General features: G+C 37.4%; 3 protein-coding genes across 7 annotated transcripts in view; 2 read left to right on the top strand and 1 right to left on the bottom strand.

Annotated features, from left to right (window-relative positions):
• Positions 1-1,032: 1,032 nt before the first annotated feature.
• Positions 1,033-11,044, top strand: Neurl4 (neuralized E3 ubiquitin protein ligase 4). 2 transcript variants are annotated; one of them, XR_001937019.1, is made up of 14 exons: positions 1,033-1,357; positions 1,942-2,157; positions 2,227-2,670; positions 3,245-3,445; positions 3,550-3,775; positions 3,861-3,960; positions 4,312-4,488; positions 4,613-4,921; positions 5,006-5,199; positions 5,518-5,807; positions 5,879-8,349; positions 9,121-9,273; positions 9,344-9,677; positions 10,978-11,044. XR_001937019.1 is itself a non-coding variant. In XM_018461650.1 (13 exons), the coding sequence occupies exons 1-13, from the start codon at positions 1,073-1,075 to the stop codon at positions 9,540-9,542; spliced, it is 5,265 nt and encodes a 1,754-aa protein (XP_018317152.1). In that variant the 5' UTR covers positions 1,033-1,072; the 3' UTR covers positions 9,543-10,463. The 2 variants fall into 2 exon arrangements, 1 of the variants encoding a protein (XP_018317152.1); XM_018461650.1 differs by lacking the exon at positions 10,978-11,044 and having other exon boundaries at positions 9,344-10,463.
• On the bottom strand, positions 10,568-13,094 carry Gbeta76C (guanine nucleotide-binding protein subunit beta-2). The gene is made up of 6 exons (XM_018461651.1): positions 12,891-13,094; positions 12,515-12,660; positions 11,748-12,047; positions 11,298-11,499; positions 10,987-11,203; positions 10,568-10,901 (listed from the first exon to the last, which is right to left on the bottom strand). The coding sequence occupies exons 1-6, from the start codon at positions 12,957-12,959 to the stop codon at positions 10,795-10,797; spliced, it is 1,041 nt and encodes a 346-aa protein (XP_018317153.1). The 5' UTR covers positions 12,960-13,094; the 3' UTR covers positions 10,568-10,794.
• An 894-nt stretch (positions 13,095-13,988) lies between these two features.
• Positions 13,989-21,384, top strand: part of Plod (procollagen lysyl hydroxylase) — a 30,024-nt gene continuing 22,628 nt past the window's right edge. For 2 of the 4 annotated variants that reach the window (XM_018461611.1, XM_018461610.1), the window contains exons 1-5: positions 13,999-14,281; positions 19,045-19,276; positions 19,453-19,793; positions 20,293-20,746; positions 21,154-21,381. In XM_018461611.1, coding sequence (XP_018317113.1) covers positions 14,050-14,281; positions 19,045-19,276; positions 19,453-19,793; positions 20,293-20,746; positions 21,154-21,381 — 1,487 coding nt within the window. In that variant the 5' untranslated portion in view covers positions 13,999-14,049. Of the gene's footprint in view, positions 14,282-15,503; positions 15,948-19,044; positions 19,277-19,452; positions 19,794-20,292; positions 20,747-21,153; positions 21,382-21,384 lie in introns of those variants that run through there. The other 2 variants (XM_018461613.1, XM_018461612.1) reach the window with 2 other exon arrangements.

The raw sequence follows: 21,384 nt of genomic DNA, 5'->3' as shown, positions 1-21,384 counted from the left end.
AAATTTTCAGAAATACGTATTCGCGCGAACGTTAAAATAAATCCTTTTCAATCCGAATACACTTTTATTCATTTATAAAAATTGCATGAAGAGCGAACACATATATTTCTATGCTTTTCTAAAAATCTAAAAATAATATCAACTTTTTTATGCATCGTCAATACTGTTCAATTCAAAATTCTGAATAGGAAATGCAATTTTTCAATCTAGTTGAATTCAAGTAAATCTAATTAAATAAAAAAAGTTTTTTTTATTCAATTGGATTTAATATATTAATGGCTTTAATATATATATATATAAATTTCAATCCATTTTAATCCATATTCTCGATTATTAGGAATATATAGTATATATATTTTAATTACTTTTTAATTCTCTATTGTGTTCAATTAATAATAATTTACAGAAAATTATTGTTTACAGAAAAATATTCGTGTAAAAATAATACGAACAATCCATATAAATGTAATTTTGAAATTTATAATACACACTTCTAGATTATTATACCTATAATAAATAAATAAATTTATTGACGTTGCGATATGAATTTATCAATTTAATAATTATCATACGTCGGAACTATTATCGACTGTTTTATAACGTAGATACTTTTCTAATAAACTTCTAGATGGCGTTCCAATAACAAAATGGGTTCAAAAATCATTCATTCCATTCGGTTTCAAATCATAGAACAATCATTATATGCTCCAAATGATTGAAAACTGTATCTTCTTTCGAACATTTCGTGTTAAGCTCAACAACAGAAAAATATTGATAGCACTAAGAAAATTTGCATTATATTTTCCACATGTAAAATGTAATAAAAGCAAGATATATTTTTCTGAAAAAAGGAATATAAAGGGAAAAGTTTGAACCAAAGAAGCTGAAATTTAAAAGGACAAACAGCGACAATATCTCCAGCGATAATTATTTCAATCTAAAAATAAGGGAATAAAATTCAAGAAGGGATAAAATTTCTGTCTTCGCTTTTTCCGTTTTTCTTTGTCTCCGCAAAATAAAAAAAACCTATGCACTAACCCGGCACCGCGGTGGTGAAGGGCAAAGGGCACTAATGCAATGCGTCGCGGCGCGGCGCAGCGTGGCGCGCCTTCTGGTGTGTCGACTGGTGTCGACCGATCGCACTGCACCGCATCGCGAAGCACGACGCGGCGCGACAGACAACATACGAGGTGACCTGCGTTTCGACATGTTCCATCGGCGATGCGGCTACCGTGTCACTCTCAGCAACAATAACAGCACCGCCACGCGCATTTTTTCCGAGTACGATTTCGGCCTGGTATTCAGCGCCGAGCCACTCCAAGACGACGAGCTATTCGAAGTCACCATCGACAAGAAGGTATACACGCGCGCAAACACATCTCTTGCGAGAGAGCCGTCCGTTCTCTGTGAATATTCAACAGCTAAGGCTCGGCCTGAACGAGAAATATCAAAACACGAAATGTATCTAATTACGTGCTAATTACATGCACACTGTGTGTTTGTTAATAAATAAGTATCCTATGTGTTATTTATTTCATGAGCTAATATTTGTCATGTGTAATTTAATTTTAGTCTAATATGTTTAAATGAAATATTTAATTTAATTTAATTTTTCTTCCAGAGATATTAGGTCTGTTTTTTTCAGCTGAACTTCTTACACAGTTCATTTTTACTCTTTTTTTTCTCCATACTGAAGTAAAAAAAAGAAGTTTAGCTAAAAAGAATTAATAGGCTTATTGACAGGCGTGTATTGTATGAAAATACTGAGATAAATGTGTGTTAAAGGGAGCTTTCCAGCAGAAGCACGAATCGACAAGAGTCATTCTATCTTTGTTTCTTACTGATTATCGAACAAGGACAGGATGACTTTGTGTCAATTTGTGTCAATTTCTCTTGCTGGAAAGCTTCACTTGCGTTAACTTTGAAAATGATATTGCGCAGATCATATCATGGTGTGGCAGCATAGAAATTGGAGTGACAGAATGCGATCCCGAGACCTTGGTGATACCGTCCACTGCCACAAACCTCCGTCATGGATCTTGGATTATGAGCTGTTCCGATATATTGCACGATGGAGGTCGTATCGTGGAAATGTACGGGACAGATCTTAATGATCTAGAAGAGGGGAACACTTTGGGAGTCATGCGGACGTCCAAGGTAATTTATAATTTATTAGCTCATATCCATTACTTTACATAGAAATTAATGATAATCTTATAATTGTAGAATGAACTGGTATTCTACATCAATGGTGTCTCGCTAGGAGTTGCCGTTAGCAACATTCCGGAGCGTATTTTTGCTGTTATAGATATATACGGCGATTGCGTACAAGTCAGCGTTGCTCCGAGACTTGCCAGTTTGTGTAATGTGCCGAAAGACGAAGTCGAGATTAATAATGATTATGCTGTGGGGGAAACCTCCAGTTCCTCAACTACTAATCTAGTCGCTAACTTAAATGTTAATCTAAGTGTTAATGTAAACGTTAACTTACCAAAAAATCCAACTCCCGCCGCTATAAGGGAGGATAAATTGAAGTTTCATGAGAGAGTCGGCACGTTGGTGAAACTGTCTAATAATGCCAGAACCGCCGAGAGGCGGAGGCCACTCGACGAGTTTAACAATGGTGTTGTAATGACTCACAGGCCACTGCGAGATAACGAACTGTTTGAGGTAAGTATTTGGATATGATTAAGATTATTTACGATTAAGATACGGATAAGATTATTTACAATAATAAAAAAATGATATATTAGACTAATATTGAGAATACACAGTTGAACAGAAAAATTTCTTAAGTAATCTCAGCGATTGAATCAGATTGAATCATTCGTGTACACATTTTCTTTGAAATGCTTGAGTACTTGAGTACATTCTTCGAAATACAGGAGTACTTGGCTAAATAATGTTCTCTATTTTGTCCTTTTTTTAATACACATACTTTCTAAAGATGTTAAAAGTATTTGAAAGAATTAATTATTTTATATATTTTTAAAAATAATAAAAATTAACTTGGGACACAAACGATCTATCATGTGTATTAAAAGACCGGAAAATCATCGTGTGTACTAAGGGTTAAACTAAAAAACTGAAATAATACTACTATAAATTAAATTGATATGCAATTTAATAATATTGATACATCTAATAAGCATTTTTAAAAACCGAAGAATTTGTTGGGAAAAATATAAAAAATTACTTACTCTCTCTCTCTCTTTAATTTTCTCTACAAATTGCTATGTTGCAGATACGAATAGACAGATTAGTATACAAGTGGTCAGGAAGTATAGAAGTTGGCGTTACTACTCATAGTCCTACAGCGCTGGAGTTTCCAGCAACGATGACTAATATGCGTTCGGGTACAACGATGATGTCTGGCTGTGGTATTTTAACAAATGGCAAAGGCACGCAACGGGAATACGGCGAATTTAATTTGGATGAATTGAGGGTATGATAAGGCCAGAATTATAACATTGAATCTTTATTTAAATTTATTTTTCTCTTCAAATCGTTTGAAGAGTTCAAATCGTTATTTTTTACATCATATCTCAGGAAGGGGATCGTGTAGGAATGATTAGGCAGAGTAACGGAGATCTTCACTATTTAATAAATGGTCTAGATCAAGGTATTGCTGCTAAAGTACCGACGAGTGTGTGGGGCGTAATAGATCTTTATGGAATGACCGTGAAAGTAACCATTGTCGACCGCGACGAAAGAGAAGAACAGAATCTAGTCACTAGGAGAAACACATTACAGTTACAAGGTCTAGATAGCGAAGGTAATGCATGTACTGGATCTCTGACAAATTTCAGAAATAAAAACAGAAATAAAAACTGCTACATATATATACATAAATTTTATAGAAGTTGGAGAAGAAGAGCTTCCTGATAGACTGATGTTTCATCCGTGTTGCGGCACACATGCTGATGTAATCAACAATGGACGTACGGCGCATAGACCTAAGTAAACACTCACTATACCCGACAACTTGTTTGAAATTGCATGCGTTTCCTATACATTACTCGCGTAGTTTTTGAATGTAATTATACACATGGAATGTTTCTGACACTCCAACGTATATCTCAATTTTTATTGTTCTTTTTGATGATTTATAATTAAATAAAGATAAATATTTTGTACATCCTCTAGATAAAAATAAATGCAAAATATTTTAAATTGTTAAACAATTTGTGCTAAATATAATAATATGTATAAATAGCATTTATACATTTAGCAAATTTATAAGGCTGGAATGTCCTGAACATCCTACACAAATAATAAACGGTTAACAAAAATTATAAATTTTTTTCGCAGCGCCATAGATGATTTCAATAACGGCGTGGTATTGACTTCGAGACCGTTGAAGCCGAACGAGTTATTTGAAGTCAGACTGGATAAAATTGTCACAAAATGGGCCGGTTCCATTGAAATAGGAGTCACCACGCATTCTCCTACAGAACTGGAGTTTCCGTTTACTATGACAAATGTCAGGTAGGTAAGGCCACGCGTCAATCTCAAGCAGTTTGTCACATGGTTGTTGCCACCGAGTCGATGTGCGCGGTAAGTTGTTTATCCGCTTATGTTCTTGCTCGAAGGCGGCTCGTAACGATTGCAGATCTGGCACGTGGATGATGACGGGCAACGGCGTGATGCACAATGGTACCACTATGATAGATCAATACGGTCAGAATCTGGACCGTCTGCAGATCGGTGATCGCGTAGGCGTGATGAGAAAGGATAACGCGACGCTACACTTCTACGTGAACGGCGCCGATCAGGGTGTAGCCGCAATGAACGTACCTGAGAGAGTCTATGGAGTGATTGATCTCTACGGGCAAGCCGCTCAAGCCACCATAGTCGACAATATGGACTTTTACAGTCCGACCACAAACAATTCGAGTTTTAGTAATACGACGTTGTATAGGTACGCTTTCCTCTGACATTTCGACATATTAATGGTTTATCGCAGTTTATTCGCACGTAGATGATTGTGTAAATCTATTGACAGCGATCTAAGGTTTCATCACGTGCATGGTAAAAACGCGCGGATTACAAACAATGGTTTAACGGCGTCCAGGCCGCGAGCTCTAGGTGAATTCAACGAAGCTATTGTGATTGCGAATCGCGCGCTACGCGATGGTGAAATGTTTGAAGTGACGATAGATAAGATGGTTGCCAGATGGTCCGGTGCTATAGAAGCAGGTAATTGCTATCCGTGTTGTCACAGTGCGCACGTATCAAATATAATAAAATAAGCTAAGAAAAGAATTATAACGAAGCTATATTCGATCAAAGCGAATCTTGCTATTTAATAACACTTTTACAATGTGAATGTTTACAATTTTCAGTTGCACGAACTGGAAATTTTGTAAAAGTATTATTAGGCACCAAGACCAGGGCATCCACTTTGACTGAATATGGCTGTCCTTTTTACTTGTATTAATCACATATCAATTTCCACTTATCATAAATATAATAAAAATTTTCTATCTAATCTTCCAAGCACAAAACTGCTTACAGGAGTCACTGTGATAAGGCCTGATGAATTAGAGTTTCCATCTACTATGACAGACATCGATCACGATACATGGATGCTGTCCGGGTCGACGGTGATGCGCGACGGTGTAACATTGCGTAATAACTACAGCTGCGATTTGGATAAATTGATTGAAAGTAACCGGATTGGAATGATGCGGTGCTCAGATTCCTCTCTACATTATTTTTTGGATGGAGTGGACCAAGGTCCCGCCTGTACCGGTTTACCGCCGAATGTTTATCCAGTAATCGACTTATACGGCCAATGCGCGCAGGTATATGATATATATCTGCCTGATGATAACAATTGTGTCTCAGCGTATTAATTCCGAATAATATATCTCAGGTGACGATCGTATTGCCAGAACGCAGGGATCCTCTGACGCAGCAATACTTACCATCGGAGAACAGTATTAGTCAACAACCAACCTCGGTAATTCAGCCTCAAGCGCAAACCGAAATTCTGCACAAGTTCCACGAGTCAGTCGGACTGAACATTCAATTAAACAGTGACAGAATAGTGGCGACAAGGTGTAGAGAGTACAATAACGCTGTCTTATTGAGCGAGGCAGCTCTAGAAAATAACGAGCTCTTCGAAATCGCTATCCAGGAAGTGGCGCGTGAGTGGAGTGGTTGTCTGAGAATAGGTGTCCTGAGTAACGAGACAGGTAATTGGTTGACGTCGATGAATCTCGTACCTGGTATGACGTCCATTCCCAGCGATGCCTGGTATCTGACGGGCAACGAGGTAAGACATATGGGTTTTACGCTCTCTTCGAATTACTGTACGAGCTTGGATTGGTTGCGAGTGGGCGACAAGATCGGCGTGAAGCGCACGCACGAGGGCAACCTGAAGTTCTATGTGAACGGTGAAGACATGGGCGTAGCTGCGTCCGACGTGCCGGAGATGGTGTACGCAGTGATCGAACTCTTCGGCAGTACCGTGGCTGTGAACATCACCAGCAGCAGACAGCAGAATCCCGCGATATCTCCAAACGCTAGTTTAAGGCTGCAGGATTCGCTGGAATTGCTGTTGGATCCAATACCGCCAAGAAACGATGCGGGAATGGATACATCCATCGATGTATCCGAAGGGAAACTGATTAACGAGACGACGCTCACGCCGACGCAAGTCACCGTCATCAGTTTGACCGCTAGCGACGGGGATTGGAGTTACGAGTTCCATGAGAATCACGGCAGGAACATTCAGCTGGAAACGAAGACGATCGCCAAGCGAGTAGCTAGTTACAATCAGGGCGTGGTGATGTCCAGTCGTCCGCTAATAAAGAGTAAGCCGTTCCAAGTTAGAATAGAGAAGCTGAACGAACGATGGGTGTCAAATATCCTCTGTGGCGTTTCTTGCATATCGCCGGAGAAACAAGCAAGCTTCCCATTAACAGCGCTTGGCTTTAAGAGGCATTCGTGGATTATCTGCAGCGATTGGATATTCCACAATGGCATAAGAGTAAAGACGAAATACGGCGCCGGCTTGGAAAACCTTCAATACAACTCTATCGTAGGCTTGCTGATCGATGAAGATAATCGACTACACTTGTTTATCAATAACATAGATCAGGGAGTGGCCGCGACCGATTTGCCGCCGCATGTCTTCGCTGTAATCGACTTGTATGGGCAATGCGAGCAAATATCCATCGTGGGAGTCAACGAAGAATCTTCTTATTCGAATGTCGCAATTGACAACGCACTCGCGGCTCCTATCGAGTGCGCGAACGTGGAAACAGAGGATGTGGAGAATTCACGCGAGAAAGCTGATTTGGAGTGTCACGAGAAAGAGAACGCAATGGCGACAACTTCGTCGGATCTCTCGCCATCTTCGACATCACCAAGTGTGCCGAGTCAGTGCAGTTCGAACGCTAAAGATGGCAACTTCGAGACCGAGTACTCATCCTTTGGTAGCAACAATAGCACGAATGTAGCAAACAATAGCGTTGTAGGGATCAAAGCGGCATCGAGTATCGATAGTAACAACTCAGACACGGGCTCGGAGCTCAGCAACGATACGCGAAGCGCCAAGAACAAAATGTATCTAGACAACGTTGTACCGCCTACATTGAACAAGCAGCCTGAGAACAATTCGAGTGAATCGAATCTCGACGCGGAGAATCGCGCCCTGTGTACAAACGTAGAGATAAACAACGCGACTAACATTAATATACAGAAAGGCATGGTCGCCAGCGCGAGTAACATGACTAGTTTGAACGCGGCGATCACCGCGGCAAACGCTAACAACGCGATTAACGAAAGCATAGCGTCCAATAGTCAAGTCAATATTGTAAGCATCGCACAACAGAACAATTTGTCGGATCTTCCCAATAATACTTGCTCCAGCTTCCACGAATCGCGGTCCTACACGAGTCGGGACAACATTCGCGACAACTCCTTCAACGGGAACATACCTCCGAGCCAAAACACGACGGTCAATCAACGGGATGTGTACAACGCATCCTCGATACCATTTGTATCATCGTCGTTACCGTCCACTCCACTTGGATCCACCGTCGTCGCGTCGTCCAGAAAGTGCGACTATCTGAAAGCATGCATGCAACTAAAGAAGTCGCTCGTTCTTCCAGACGAGTTTTTCTCCGCTGACGAGATACTGTGCTATTGTAGCGTGTGCTACAAATTGGACGGCGACAACGCGATCTGCAAAAAGGGCGAGCCACCGGCGGAATTCGCAATACCGGTCGGCTGGGCCAGGTTCCCATTGAAGCAGAGCATCAATGCCAATCAAATCCCACAAAGCACGACAGACAAGTGGCATGTTGCGTTCTACGGTATACGTCTAGATGCGATAAGGTAATGCGATTAATCATCTTGGAACGCAGAACCGGACTGAGTATTATGGTGCTCAAGGCAAAAGAAAAAAATGCGTCCTTTAACAAAAAAAGTAACAAAAAAATATTTCTCTTATGAAATGTAAAATATAATAAAAAGTAATATTAATTAGTAGTATTTAATATATTGATATTAATTTTAGAGGGATACAGATTATGTATACAACCGGTCACAGAAAGGTTGCAACACTTTTTCAATTGGTTTCGGAATGCAGATTGCTCACCAAGCAATTGGTTCTTATTCATGGATTCACAAATAAGAATCAATCACTAGGTGAGTAGGCTGCATTCCGAAACGCATCGAAAAAAAAGTGTTGCAATCTTTTTGTGACCAGCCGACATGTATGTTACAAACGAATGAATCATAGTTATTAAAATTACAGTAAAATTAATTCTGGAAAAAAAATTCACGGAAAAATTATTTTTTCATTTACAGTAATACTTTTTATGCTTTGATAGCCGCGAAATTGTCAATTATTTTCGAGATTTATATCCTTACATATATACTTCACTTTCATTTAACACACAGTGAGCGCTCAACAGCGAGTGATTATAATCATCGTTAGTAACGAATGAATTAAAATACATAGAAATTTATATTGCCATTTTTCCGCGCCTTTAAATTTTTAAATATGGAGCAAGTGCCTCGTTCGCCATAGCCCTGGCTCTGAATGGAACAATTAGACTTCTTCATGGTTTTCTATTCTTTATTAATATGACATTGTGCGTTTAGATTGATTTTGGATAGAGGAGAGTTAATGACCAAAGAACAACTGGACGTGAGTAACTTGACAGCAGGCACAAAGAGTGAGGATCAGAATCTCCAGGTGTCGTTTTCGCCTAGCATCAAGTACGCAGCTTCCGATGAATTCACGAAAAAGTACCCGTGAGTATCTTCTTCTACGAACACTTCTACATATTTTGCATATATTGCAATTTAATTTTTAATTTTATAGATATATCGATATGCAATCGAATAAGAAACTGAACGCATCGACCGCGTTTCAATTGCTGGTGAGACCCGGCTCGTACACGATTAGTCCTGGTATGGATAAGGACAGCACCGATCTACATTGCGAGTCTAATAAGTGGGCCACCAAAGAAGCCGGAGCCACGGTGATTGTCGCCCTGCTCGTTCATCTGGACGGATTTTAATCCGACGCTCGTTTCTGAAAATATTTTCCGTGAACCTGTGTTTCCCCGTCACGTCTGTCCTCAAAGAGCACATCCATATGATCCATAATCGGACTGCAAGTGTTTGTACATACGAAGTTCGTTGTCACGACTGTGGTAAGAGACTCTCGAGATCGATATATTTCAATTCCGTCGAAGTCGCGCTGTACATTTGTGTTAGATTCCGCATAAGTTTTCTCGTGCGTTTAATCGTTAAAAAGTGAACTTTACCAAAAGATATATGTGCTAGAGATTAATTGAGGTTTTAATTATCTTTTAACCTTAACGTTTAACGTGCTTAACGTGTACAGTATGGATAATTGTGTAATTTATTTATATATAGTATCTTCCTAGAAAAGAATTCATTGTAGATGCGCGATAATCATGGCAATCTTATGACACTATAAAAGACTTAATTAAGTTTTAAATTATTTTATCACACACACGTATCACAGGTATGTCACTAGATTGGCCTAAGTTAATGCTCACGAAAACAAATAGTATGTATGAAGTATATTATCATGGCGATGATACTCATTTGTGCGAAGAAAATACAATATTTTTGACGCCCGCGCTTCACGCCTAATCGGTATATCAAATCTTTATTGTATCGCATTAGCATGTAAATCTTAAGACACGATACAATTTTTTTAACGCACTCTTCTGCAGCATATTCGATAGAAAGGTATCGTGTAATATGTCTATGTTTTAGAAATAAATTCGCATTGACAACACCAAATCGTCCGTTTCGCGAGTCAATAAATGTTTCCACATTGCGGCTTGAAGGATGATAAAGAAGTTTATTACTGTAGATTCTGTACAATTCGTCATAATTACTTACGTACGTAATTAGTAATACAATTGTTCGTTAAATAAAGATTTATCTCTAACATGCAAGATGAATCCCGAACTAATCCATAGCAAAAAAACTCGTATTTTTTAATATTTTTTAGTTTAACGTAATGGATTATAATGAGTTATTGTATAACAGATGCAGATTGCGAATAGAAAGAACATTTTAATGCAAATTAAGATATCGATTACGTGATTCTAGACTAAAGTAATTCTAGGCATAACAGTAACTCGTTAGAAGTTAGCAAGATTACTGCGCAGGTTTCGTGCATGAAGAATCGATAGGCTTGTGTATAATCAATATATTTGTGATAATATATCTCGCCCAGTATTCTCTCAATTGCTTCAGACAGCTCTTAAATGTATTAAATGTTATATGTATTCACACCCAAATTCGGACATTCTGATCCCAGGAGCAGCTGGCCATTGCCATTCCATTACCAGAGACACAAAGCGATGTCACTCTGTTCTCATGACCAGATAAGACACCTTGAAAGGAGAGAAGAAAAAATCTTTTACTAATATAATCATCTTTCATAATAACAATTTTCTTCCTGATGATTAGTGAACTCACCGTTGTGTTGATTCTTCAATGTATCCCATATGTGAATGGAATTGTCATCGCTGCCGCAAAATATAAATCTGCCGCTCAGAGACAGACCGCAAGATGTAAACCCGGGATTCGAGTTCGGTGGTTTAAAGGTGGCTAATTGCTGATCAGATCTGAAGTCCCATAGTCTCGCGGTCTTGTCCTCGGACGCTGTTACGAAACCTTGCCCGGAGGGATGATACTGACAGAACAAAGTGATGGATGCAATATTGCAATATCCTCGTTAAATCTGCAACTAATCTGAGAAGTATCACGCGAATACGCCAAACACTTACGCAGACAGAATTTACGTCAGCGTCGTGACCAAAGAACGTTTGCTTGGCTTTCTCTTCCCGTAAATCCCACAGTTTGCAGGTTTTGTCGACCGAGCCGGTGACGTAAGTGTTACCATCGGGGGACAAGCTGATGCTCACTACGTCGCCCGCGTGTGCCTCGAAGTCCGCTATTTTCTTGTTTGCCTCAAGATCCCATATGCAACTAGACACAAAATGTTTACCGGTAATTACTGAAGAAATTACCGTTTCACAGCAAACACCAATTAACAATAACATAACATCAATATTATAATTTTACACTTAACAATGTAACTATTATGTACAACATGTGTTACATTATATTTATATTTTTGAGTGTGAAATTATAACATTGATATTACTGTTACTGTTAATTGGTGTTTTTTACTGAGTTATCATTTTATCTTTAAATATCGTTACGTAATTACATACATTTTCATGTCGCCGGATCCAGTGACAATTTTCTTGTCATCAAGAAATCTGCAAGACGACAGGAATCCCTCGTAACCCAGAAGCTCCCTTACGATCTTGGCGGATCCTGTAGCATCGCGATTGTTTACGTCGTAGACGGTGCACATGTTGTCCATACCGCCACATGCGACAAAATTGCCGGACGGCGCGAAAGCCACCGACATCACCCAGGCCGAACGCAACGGGATTATCTGCACCTTATTGCCAGTCCACGTGTCCCAGATAATTAGCTTCCCATCCAACGATCCAGTCACACAATGTCTACAACGTAAAACGTAAATCAATTTATAAATGTATTATTCCATTATCTCAGTCTAAGTCTTGATCTGACAATAGGTAGTCAGATAATATAGTAAGCCTTTTATTCTAAGCTCTAAATTGTGACGTTTTCTATTTTCGAAAATGCTTCTTTGCAAAAAGTATTTTCGATGATACATCAAGTCGTAATCCCTCAGCTTTAAGCAAGCTGGTCAGATATCTGTAAAGTTCAGAGTTTAGAGCAAATTAACATCATAGTTTAGAATTTAGAGGCAAAAGTTAAAGGCTTATCGCATCTATTACGGAACAGGACTAAAAGATTTTTTAAGCACTAAAAGATTTTTAAGATACAATAAATTATCTATTGATACATTACAATTAAAGCGAAAGCTTGTCTTTACTTAAAGAAGTAAAGACATTTCGACAGTATAACGAATCGAAGAATTATGAAAACTAATGTTAAAACTGACCGACTATCGCCACTGTAGTGTACTGAATTGACTTTATTAATGTGCCCCTTTAACATCTTCTTAGTTGACAATCTAACTTTCGGAGCATCCGCCACCCCACCGCATGCTTGTTCCAATGTTGTATCCTGCTGCTTCTTTTGTTCTTCCTAATGAAGAAAACTGACAGAATGAGTAAAGACATCTCTGTCGAATAACTTCATATATTTACATATGTGTGTGTGTTACAAAAAATTTTATTAATTAGGGAATTATACATAATCACTGGCCAATCATACATAATTCCGTAATTAGTTAAATTTCTCGTGATGTATTAAGATTACAATTGTATGAAATATTAATGTATTAATTCCTCGATTATACAGAAAAACGTTTAAACCTTGCACTTGTTGATGAGAGCTTCCAGTTCTTTCTTCAGGGCTACAGTCTCGGCATCTTCCTTGCCCATTTTTATCCTTCTTCGAGTGTAGTGCTTATCAGCGTCCAGAAATATATGGAAACAAACCGACGTTCGACATGTGAAAACTGCCGACAATACACAAAAGAAGCCTCAGGATTGTCTACCCCGCTGCCCCAGTAATCGTATTAGGTCGCCAGTTAATTCGATTTGTTAGGCATTAGTTCGTCTAGTTCACGTAATTTAATTATCTTATATACACGATAACGCTTTTTAAAGAACATCTGCAATTTTTTCTTCAAAAATATACAAATTGAAGCTCGAGATTGAAGAACGAGATAAAAAAAATGATATAAAACAAATCTTATATTAAAAGAGGAAAGGGAGAAAAACAAGTTGATTGCAAATATATTGAGATTTTTATTTAATATTAATGTAAATATACATATTCTTTACAGGACAGATCAGGCTGGTATGTTTCATTCACATTTTGCTTCACGGATCGATGATAGCATATTCCCCCGGAATAGGAAATCACACAAACAAAACGCCGTCGACACGGTGCGACGGTTAGCCATTCTTTTCGACCACAAAAACCATCAACGGTTTCGCTTTCGAGTCTCCCACTTTCTCCTATAAATGTCTGAATCCTTTGATACTGATCAATGTAACTCGGTGTGATCGCACAGTGATTGATGCCAGATATTTATCTGCGATATCTGCAAATTTTTCAGAGCTCGAAGAGTTAAAGTAAATATTACTTATAAATATATTCAGATAAATCATTAGAGCAAACACGGAAATATATAAATCAAATAATTGTTGAAGATATGTGAAGTACAGTCTGGCAAAAATAAAAATAATTTAAAAATAAGTCAAATGTAAGATAAAAAAAAAGTAAACACTTTTACATTTCGTTGTCTCAATTTTTATTTCCTAAAGATTTGTTTAAACTTCTGTCACTCTTCTCTTACATTCGACTTACGTTTCAATTTTTATTTTTGCTAGAATAAAATAATTTCACATAATTTCAATTCAGTATGTACACTGAATTAAATTACAATGTACAATTCTAGCAATTGAATTTTTGGCAACTGATTGTGAGATAAGCTCTGGATAGATCATTTTCATAACAGACAATATGAGAACACGGAGTGCCTCGGGAAGGCTGATGCTATCAATCGTTCTACTATTATACGGAGATCAACTTGCAGCAGAAATAGCAGAAGGAGTATGTAAAACGAAGCAAAGCCATGATGTTTATATGCTCTCGAACGATCTCTCGTGCGAAAGAGACGACTCGGATAACAAATCATTCGTCATCAAGCGATACAGACCAACGAAAAAATGCATATCCGATTTTGATACAACAGGTACCTTGTCTTTCATATTTATTATATTGTTAATTACAATTGCAATGTCGCAAAATTTTATTTCTTCAGAAATGCAAGAAAAAGAGACTCCATATTTTTTATCAAATTATCAATAAACTCTGCACTCTATAAATAATTTTTTAATCGACTAATAGCATCGATAGTTTCTGTTATAATGTCCCTTAAAAAAACATGGTTTTTCAAAAATTCTTCATATAATTTTTCAAAATTTTTATATAATTTTGTAACTTTGTTGAAAATTCTATATTTGAATAACTTTTCATCTTATCAACATATCTTTTCTAGAATTTTTCATACATATATATAGGTTCTAAAATATTCTAACAATTTCTAAAGAAAATTTATAAAACCTGAAAAAATCCACGGCTTTTTTTTTTAAATCTTAATTTAAAATATGACAAATTCTTCGAAATATGAGATTTGACAATTTTTTTTCACTGGGGATATGCGAATGCTTCATTGATTTTTGTAGATATATTGAAGTGTGGTCCTTTTCGCAATCGTCGCGATATCTCAAGGAGTAATATTAATACTTCTTTTGATCTAAAAACGTGAGGGAATGTGAAGCTTGATGTTTTTTCGTAACATTGATAAAAAATATCGGCAAAAAATCTTTTTTATTTTATTGATCGAAAAAGTCGATAAATCGTGTTTATCATGTGTCAACCGTTCAGGGAAATGTTTTCTCATCATTTCTTTATGATTTCCTCATAGTTCTTATATTTTTTTCTGCAGACTTTATAACAGTCTGACAACGAACGATTTTATTAAAAATGTAGAAGAGAGAAAGGTACATATACTTTTCTCTCTCTCTCTCTCTCTCTCTCTCTATATATATATATATATATATACTCTATTTCCTTTAACTTAAATACTGTTTCACTATAAATTTTAATTAAGTTAACCATGCACGCGTGATTCCACCAACGTGAGATTAACATAATCTTAGTTTAATTTATTATTTATTTCTTTTTTTAATTCTAAAAATTAGAAAAAGATAAGAAATAAATCGAACCGAAGTTAAAGTTAATCTTACGTTGGTAGAACCGAACTTAAAATTATAGAGTGAGATTTATGATAAAACATCATAAATCATAAGAAAACTAAGAAAATTAGAGACCCTAACAGAATTTACCAAAATCTTCCAGAATCTCCTCTTTAGTCTCCTCATCATGCTCTTCATGATCTCATGGTCTTCTCATTGTCCTTGAGAATGCAACAAGCATCCTGTAGATACTCTACGTGCTCCGAGCTTTTAGACTTCTCCAAGATTCGACGTAGAGAACCACTGCACGATCCTCGCGTGTCCATCCTCACGTTGAAAATACATATGCTGCGGGTGCTGCAATTCCTGATTACGGCTCTGCACGACGGTTTCCGTCAGTCTCCATGAGTCCATGGTCTTGGTGTTGCCGTGTTGGTGCGCAGTCGGCGTCAAGCGACGCCAAGCGACGGACGTGGATGTGTGTCACCGACGAACGGTGCAGATCACCCCAGGGATTCTGTCAGCCAGTGCACTCGTGAGAGAGAAAGAGAGACAGTGAGATGTTCGGCAGCAAGGGAACGACGATCGGATGCTGGCTCGTGTGGTGCTACATCTTCCTGACGTACCACGTGGTCAGCGAGGCACCAGCCGACGTTAATGGTATGACGCGATCGCCCTTTCAGACCAGAATGGATGAATCCATGCACTCCATGCGTATCATGAGAGAGATCGATACAGAGAGAGAGAGAGAAGGAGAGACAGGAAGACCGTCCAAAACGAGCTGATTCAGTCAAAAAATAACAAAAGTTTAAAAAGTTGACAGTTAAGAGATAGCTAGAGGTAGATACAGATTCTGATGCACTTATTTGGACTGAGTATAAATCTCAGATGGTTACATGTGAGTAATTAAGCTCCTGGATCACTCATGTATTTTCCACACTTGAAATGCAACAGTGTATCTTCAGATATTTTGAAAGCAAATAGAAGAAAAAGAAAGATAGGATGCAATTGAGAAAACCAGCTCTATTCTGCATACAATTGTGCACGATAGAGAGAAAATATTATTTTACAACTCTTTAATAGAATGTGTATTGAATTAATTATTAATGAAAAATTAATAATAAAGCTTCTTTCGATGTTCTTATTTGGACTAAATCTAAATTTTGGATGATTGTATGTGAACTATCAATCTGTCTTTAGTCGCTCATATTACATTTTCTGCACTTGAAATGTAACAGTTTATTAAAAAAGGAAAGGTAAAATTGCAATTAAAAAAAATCAGATCTATTACTTGCAATTGTGTATAACATGGATGAAAAATTTATATTTCACAGTTCTTTAATAAAATATCTAAATGAAACATTAATGAAAAAGAGCTTTAATTTAAACTAAGTCTAAATTTCAGATGATTGTTTGTGATCTATTAGATCTCTGTCCCTTATATTATACATATTTTCTTCACTCAAAATGTGACTATATTTCTAGATATTTTGAAGGCAAACGAAAAAAGAAGATAGAAGTGCAATTGAGAAAACGAAATCTATTGCTTGCATACAATTGTGCACAACATGGATGCAAAATTATTTCTCACAACTCTCTTTGATGTATTATTAATACATCAAATATATTTTTCATTAATATATTATTAATGAAAAAAAAATATACAGTTATGAAGTTTTCTATCAGAAATATACTAAATCAGAATCATTTACAACGATAGTGAAAAGAGAATTGAAGTTTCAATATCAAAGAATTTTTTGACGGATTCTTCCACAGCTCTCTTCTCTTTTTATTATTTTATTTATTCTTTTAAAACCGGTGTTCCGAACACCCACGCATCAGTTTAAATGGAAATTCTTTTGGAGAGTTCTACTTTAAATCACGAGCGCATCTTTTCGATCTTCCTAAGAAAGCAGTCGTAAGTTTATTTACGACAGAGTAAATGACTCGAGTAATACGTATTTATTTATCATTTGGAAGGGAAAGCGGAGAAATTATCAACGTTTGTAGACCGCAGTTCGATTGGCGACGAGTTTCGGCTCTTCTTAACTTCTCCAGGCGATGCGCGTGCCTGAAATAATAATACTTTATCCGCAAGACACACTTTACACAGCTCGTTACCTCCACTAACATCAGCTTAAACAAAATGCTAACAACTGCATAATAATCCTGGAAAATTTTTACACACTGTTTCTATTTGCTATATAGAACAAAAGTTTTAAATATAAAATTGTATTTAACTTTATAATGGTTATATAAGTATTTGATTAATTGAATATTTGGAAACATTTTTCGCAAATAAATGTTGAGTCGAAGAACAGTCAAGAAGGGGGTCACAAAGGTTATCTATGGAATACATGATCTCAAGTAGAGTATCTCGTTGCGTAATCGCTTTTTAATCGCTGCTTGAATGATTATAAACGCTGCTCTTTAGTTTAATCATAATAGCACGAACACAATGTCTGTTATATTAAAACAAAATGCGGCTTCTACATGATTCATGCATAGAAATATAATTTATCGTTCAAGTCTCTCAATGAGGATTGAATGATGTAATAAATACGTGATGTGATCGTTTATGAAACGATGACCTAATTTTAATAATTCGACTCTGTTCTTTTGGCATGCAACCAGACCGATTCTTATCATTACATTTCCGGCGTTGCTCATCGCGCAAGCAGATACGAAACTCGAGAGATACTCTAATTATGAAATTTCTTGATTTAACGACGATTTATAATTCGTTAAATTAACGCTGATCGTTCATTTTAAAATATAAATACTAGATCAATTCATCTTATCATTGACAGCATTCAGCAGAAAAAGTAATTTTTTGTAACTGTCGTAAGATTCTTTAATATGATTAGTTCTTGCTCCTATATAGTTCCTCGCTGAATCTAAATGTAATATGTACCAATCATATTAAAAAATATTATAATAGTTGCAAAGCTGCTTTTCTACTGAACACAGCTATTAATACATTGTACGCATTTTTAATTTTACAATTTTCTTGTAAGTCATTCCAAGGAGGCTGTTATTTTAATAGTTGCTCTTTTCCTTTAATCGCCTTCCAAATGAAATGCTCTAAAAGCAACTTTCCTCAAATTTCCATGGGTTCTGCGTTCTAAGAATATCTCGTGTTGCTTGCGTAAGTATATCGACAGCTCAGTAATACAAGCGCTGGAGACGCGTGTTCTCTCTCAACGCAGCCAGCGTATGTGCTGCGGCTCTCGTGGGCGCTACTTCTCGGCATGACATCACGAGTTTGGCGTAATGCAAACGAGTTCATCGGCTGGATGAACAATGAAGGAATCAATATATCGTAGCCCCGATGCACAAGCACGGTTCATCCTCGAGAATCGCTGGCAATAATTCTTGTCAATCCGCTTAATCTTCTTTCCTGTATGAATTTAACAATTTAAACTCTTTAAGAGACAAGACAAAGAAAAATTTTTTATAAAGATATGACAATTTCTATACGTTGTATACTCTTTGACAAAAAAAATTACACACAGGTTTAGAAAAAGACTATTGTTTCAAAAACGTTGACAAATGTAGCAAAACGTCACAGGAGTCTTTCAATTCTTTTCGATGAGACCTGTGATAAAGATGTTACGTGTTGAAGCCATATTTATTACTGTTATTGAGAAAACGATCTCAACATTTAGACCTATGCGTAACTTTTTTTGTTAAAAAGTGTGTTTTCGATTATCATGTTCTTCATCTCACAGTTAATTATAACATATATGTTTTTTAGATGTCCTGGTATTTACCGTCGCTTCCAACGAGACAGATGGCTTCAGAAGGTACCTGAGATCGGCCGAGATCCATGGATTTCATGATAAATTGAACGTCCTTGGTCTAGGCGAGCCTTGGAAAGGCGGTAACGTTGTGCGTTATGCCGGCGGTGGATATAAAATTAATCTCCTCAGGAAAGCCTTGGAAGACTATCAGAATGATGAAAAGAAGATTATTTTGTTCACTGATAGGTGGGTACAGCCTCCCTGATAGTATGGAACATTTCAACAATATTACAGCAACATTGAAACATTCCAGTAATATTATAAGAGTGTTATTGCATTATTGCTAGAATGTTCTGGGCCATCTGAACTATTCTGTTACCGCAGAGAAGATATTTTATAATGTGTATATTTCCTGCTTTTAGCTATGACGTTATATTTCTTGGCGATCTATCCACCATCGTCGAGCGTTTCCTGGATACCGACGCTCGAGTCTTATTTTCCGCGGAGGCGTATTGCTGGCCGGATAAATCCCTGGCGACTCAGTATCCGCCCGTATCAAGGGGCAAACGATACTTGAATTCCGGTGGTTTCATCGGTTATGCGACCGATGTGTATAAGATCTTAGAGACAGCTGTTATCAAGGACGAGGACGATGATCAATTATTCTACACGACCGTGTATCTGCAAGATGAGCTCAGGTTGCGGCACAAAATCAAGCTAGATCACAAATCTGAGATATTTCAGAATCTCTACGGTGCGGTAGGTAAGGGCAAGCGGAATCCGCAACAAAGAGCGTCAATATACATTAATCGTATTTTATTCAGTCAACCAAGTATGTCAAAAATAAATTTTGTCAGATGCTTGCTACAAATTTTGTCGATCAAATTTGATTCACATTCTATTATATCATTTGATGTTAGCATTCAGTGGCAGATATATAACAAAATCTACTGACTAATATGAGAATAAATTGTCAGCAAAAACCGTGCGAGCTTGTTGACAGCTTGCCGCAAATTGACTACAAAAACCATCAAAACTAAAACTGGTTAAAGTTTTGCTTAGTTTGTGTAGAAACTCTCTTGGAGGTCTTTAAGTTTGCCGACAATTTCCCCTCACATTATGTCAGCAAACTTTGTCGATAAAACAAGCTTAATGCAAACACAGTTATTGCCAATTTGTTAATATTTTTGATTGAATTTGTCAGCAATTTGTAAGCAAATTGCTAGCATTTTGCTGACTGAATAATTTATTGTCCTTTACAGCCGATGTGGAGCTCAGGTTTAAAGGAGAAGAGGCTTATCTTCAAAACATCGTCTACAACACAGTGCCCCTGGTGCTTCATGGCAACGGACCCAGCAAGCTGGTCTTAAATTCCTTAGGCAATTATCTGGCCCGCGCTTGGACGCCGGATGAGGGGTGTTTGGCGTGCTGGGACCAAACCATTGAACTCGACAAGACCGAACTGAAAACGTATCCGGTTATTCTAATAGCCATTTTTATCGAGCGTCCTATGCCGTTTCTAGAAGAATTCTTCCGAGCTATCTATCGCCAATACTATCCAAAGTCGAAGTTACATCTGTTTGTTCACAACAACGTTCCCTATCACGAAGACGTGGTGGATGATTTCTTCGAGAAGATTGGCCAGGAATACTTGAGCGCGAAGCGAATATTGCCGAGCGACGACGTCAGCGAGGTTGACGCGAGAAAGTTGGCAATGTAAGCAAAGCTCATAACTCTGCGAATATAATTTAAAGCACAGACTTTTATACCGTTAACATCTAGTAAATTCGCGGTAAAATGTGAAATTGGTAACTATATTTACTGAGGGATAATATGCAATGTGCAGTAAGAATATGTGATTTAATCTAAATAAATAAAAGATAATATTTTTAATTTTAAATAAAAATATTGAAAAATACCTATAACGTGAGATAATAAAATTTGATATGATTTTTGTCCAACACTAAATATAGCGACACGATTTTATCATAAAGCTCGCTGTTAACGGTCCATAATACGTAAAAGTCTGTGATTTAAAGACTCGAGACGTACACTATTTAACGCTAGAGCGAGTGAAAGGACGCGTGACATTTATAGGAATGCTAAAAAGTGGTCTGTTTCAGGGAGCATTGCTTGTTGAAAGAATGTTCCGGATGTCTGTCGATCGACGCAGTCGCACATCTGGACAATGAGCACACGTTGAAGTTACTGGTGAAGCAGCAGAGAGGAATCGTCGCGCCCTTGCTCATACGACCATTTAAAGCGTGGAGCAATTTCTGGGGCGCCATAACGGACGACGGATTTTACGCGCGGAGCTTCGATTACATGGAGATAATAAAAAACGAACGAAGGTA

This window comes from Mycetomoellerius zeteki, unplaced genomic scaffold (genome assembly GCF_001594055.1).
Source record: "Mycetomoellerius zeteki isolate Tzet28-1 unplaced genomic scaffold, Tzet1.0 scaffold124, whole genome shotgun sequence".
Classification (NCBI taxonomy): Eukaryota; Metazoa; Arthropoda; class Insecta; order Hymenoptera; family Formicidae; genus Mycetomoellerius; species Mycetomoellerius zeteki.
The sequence above is the reverse complement of the archived record's forward strand: the minus strand, read 5'-3'. Positions and strand labels throughout refer to the sequence as shown.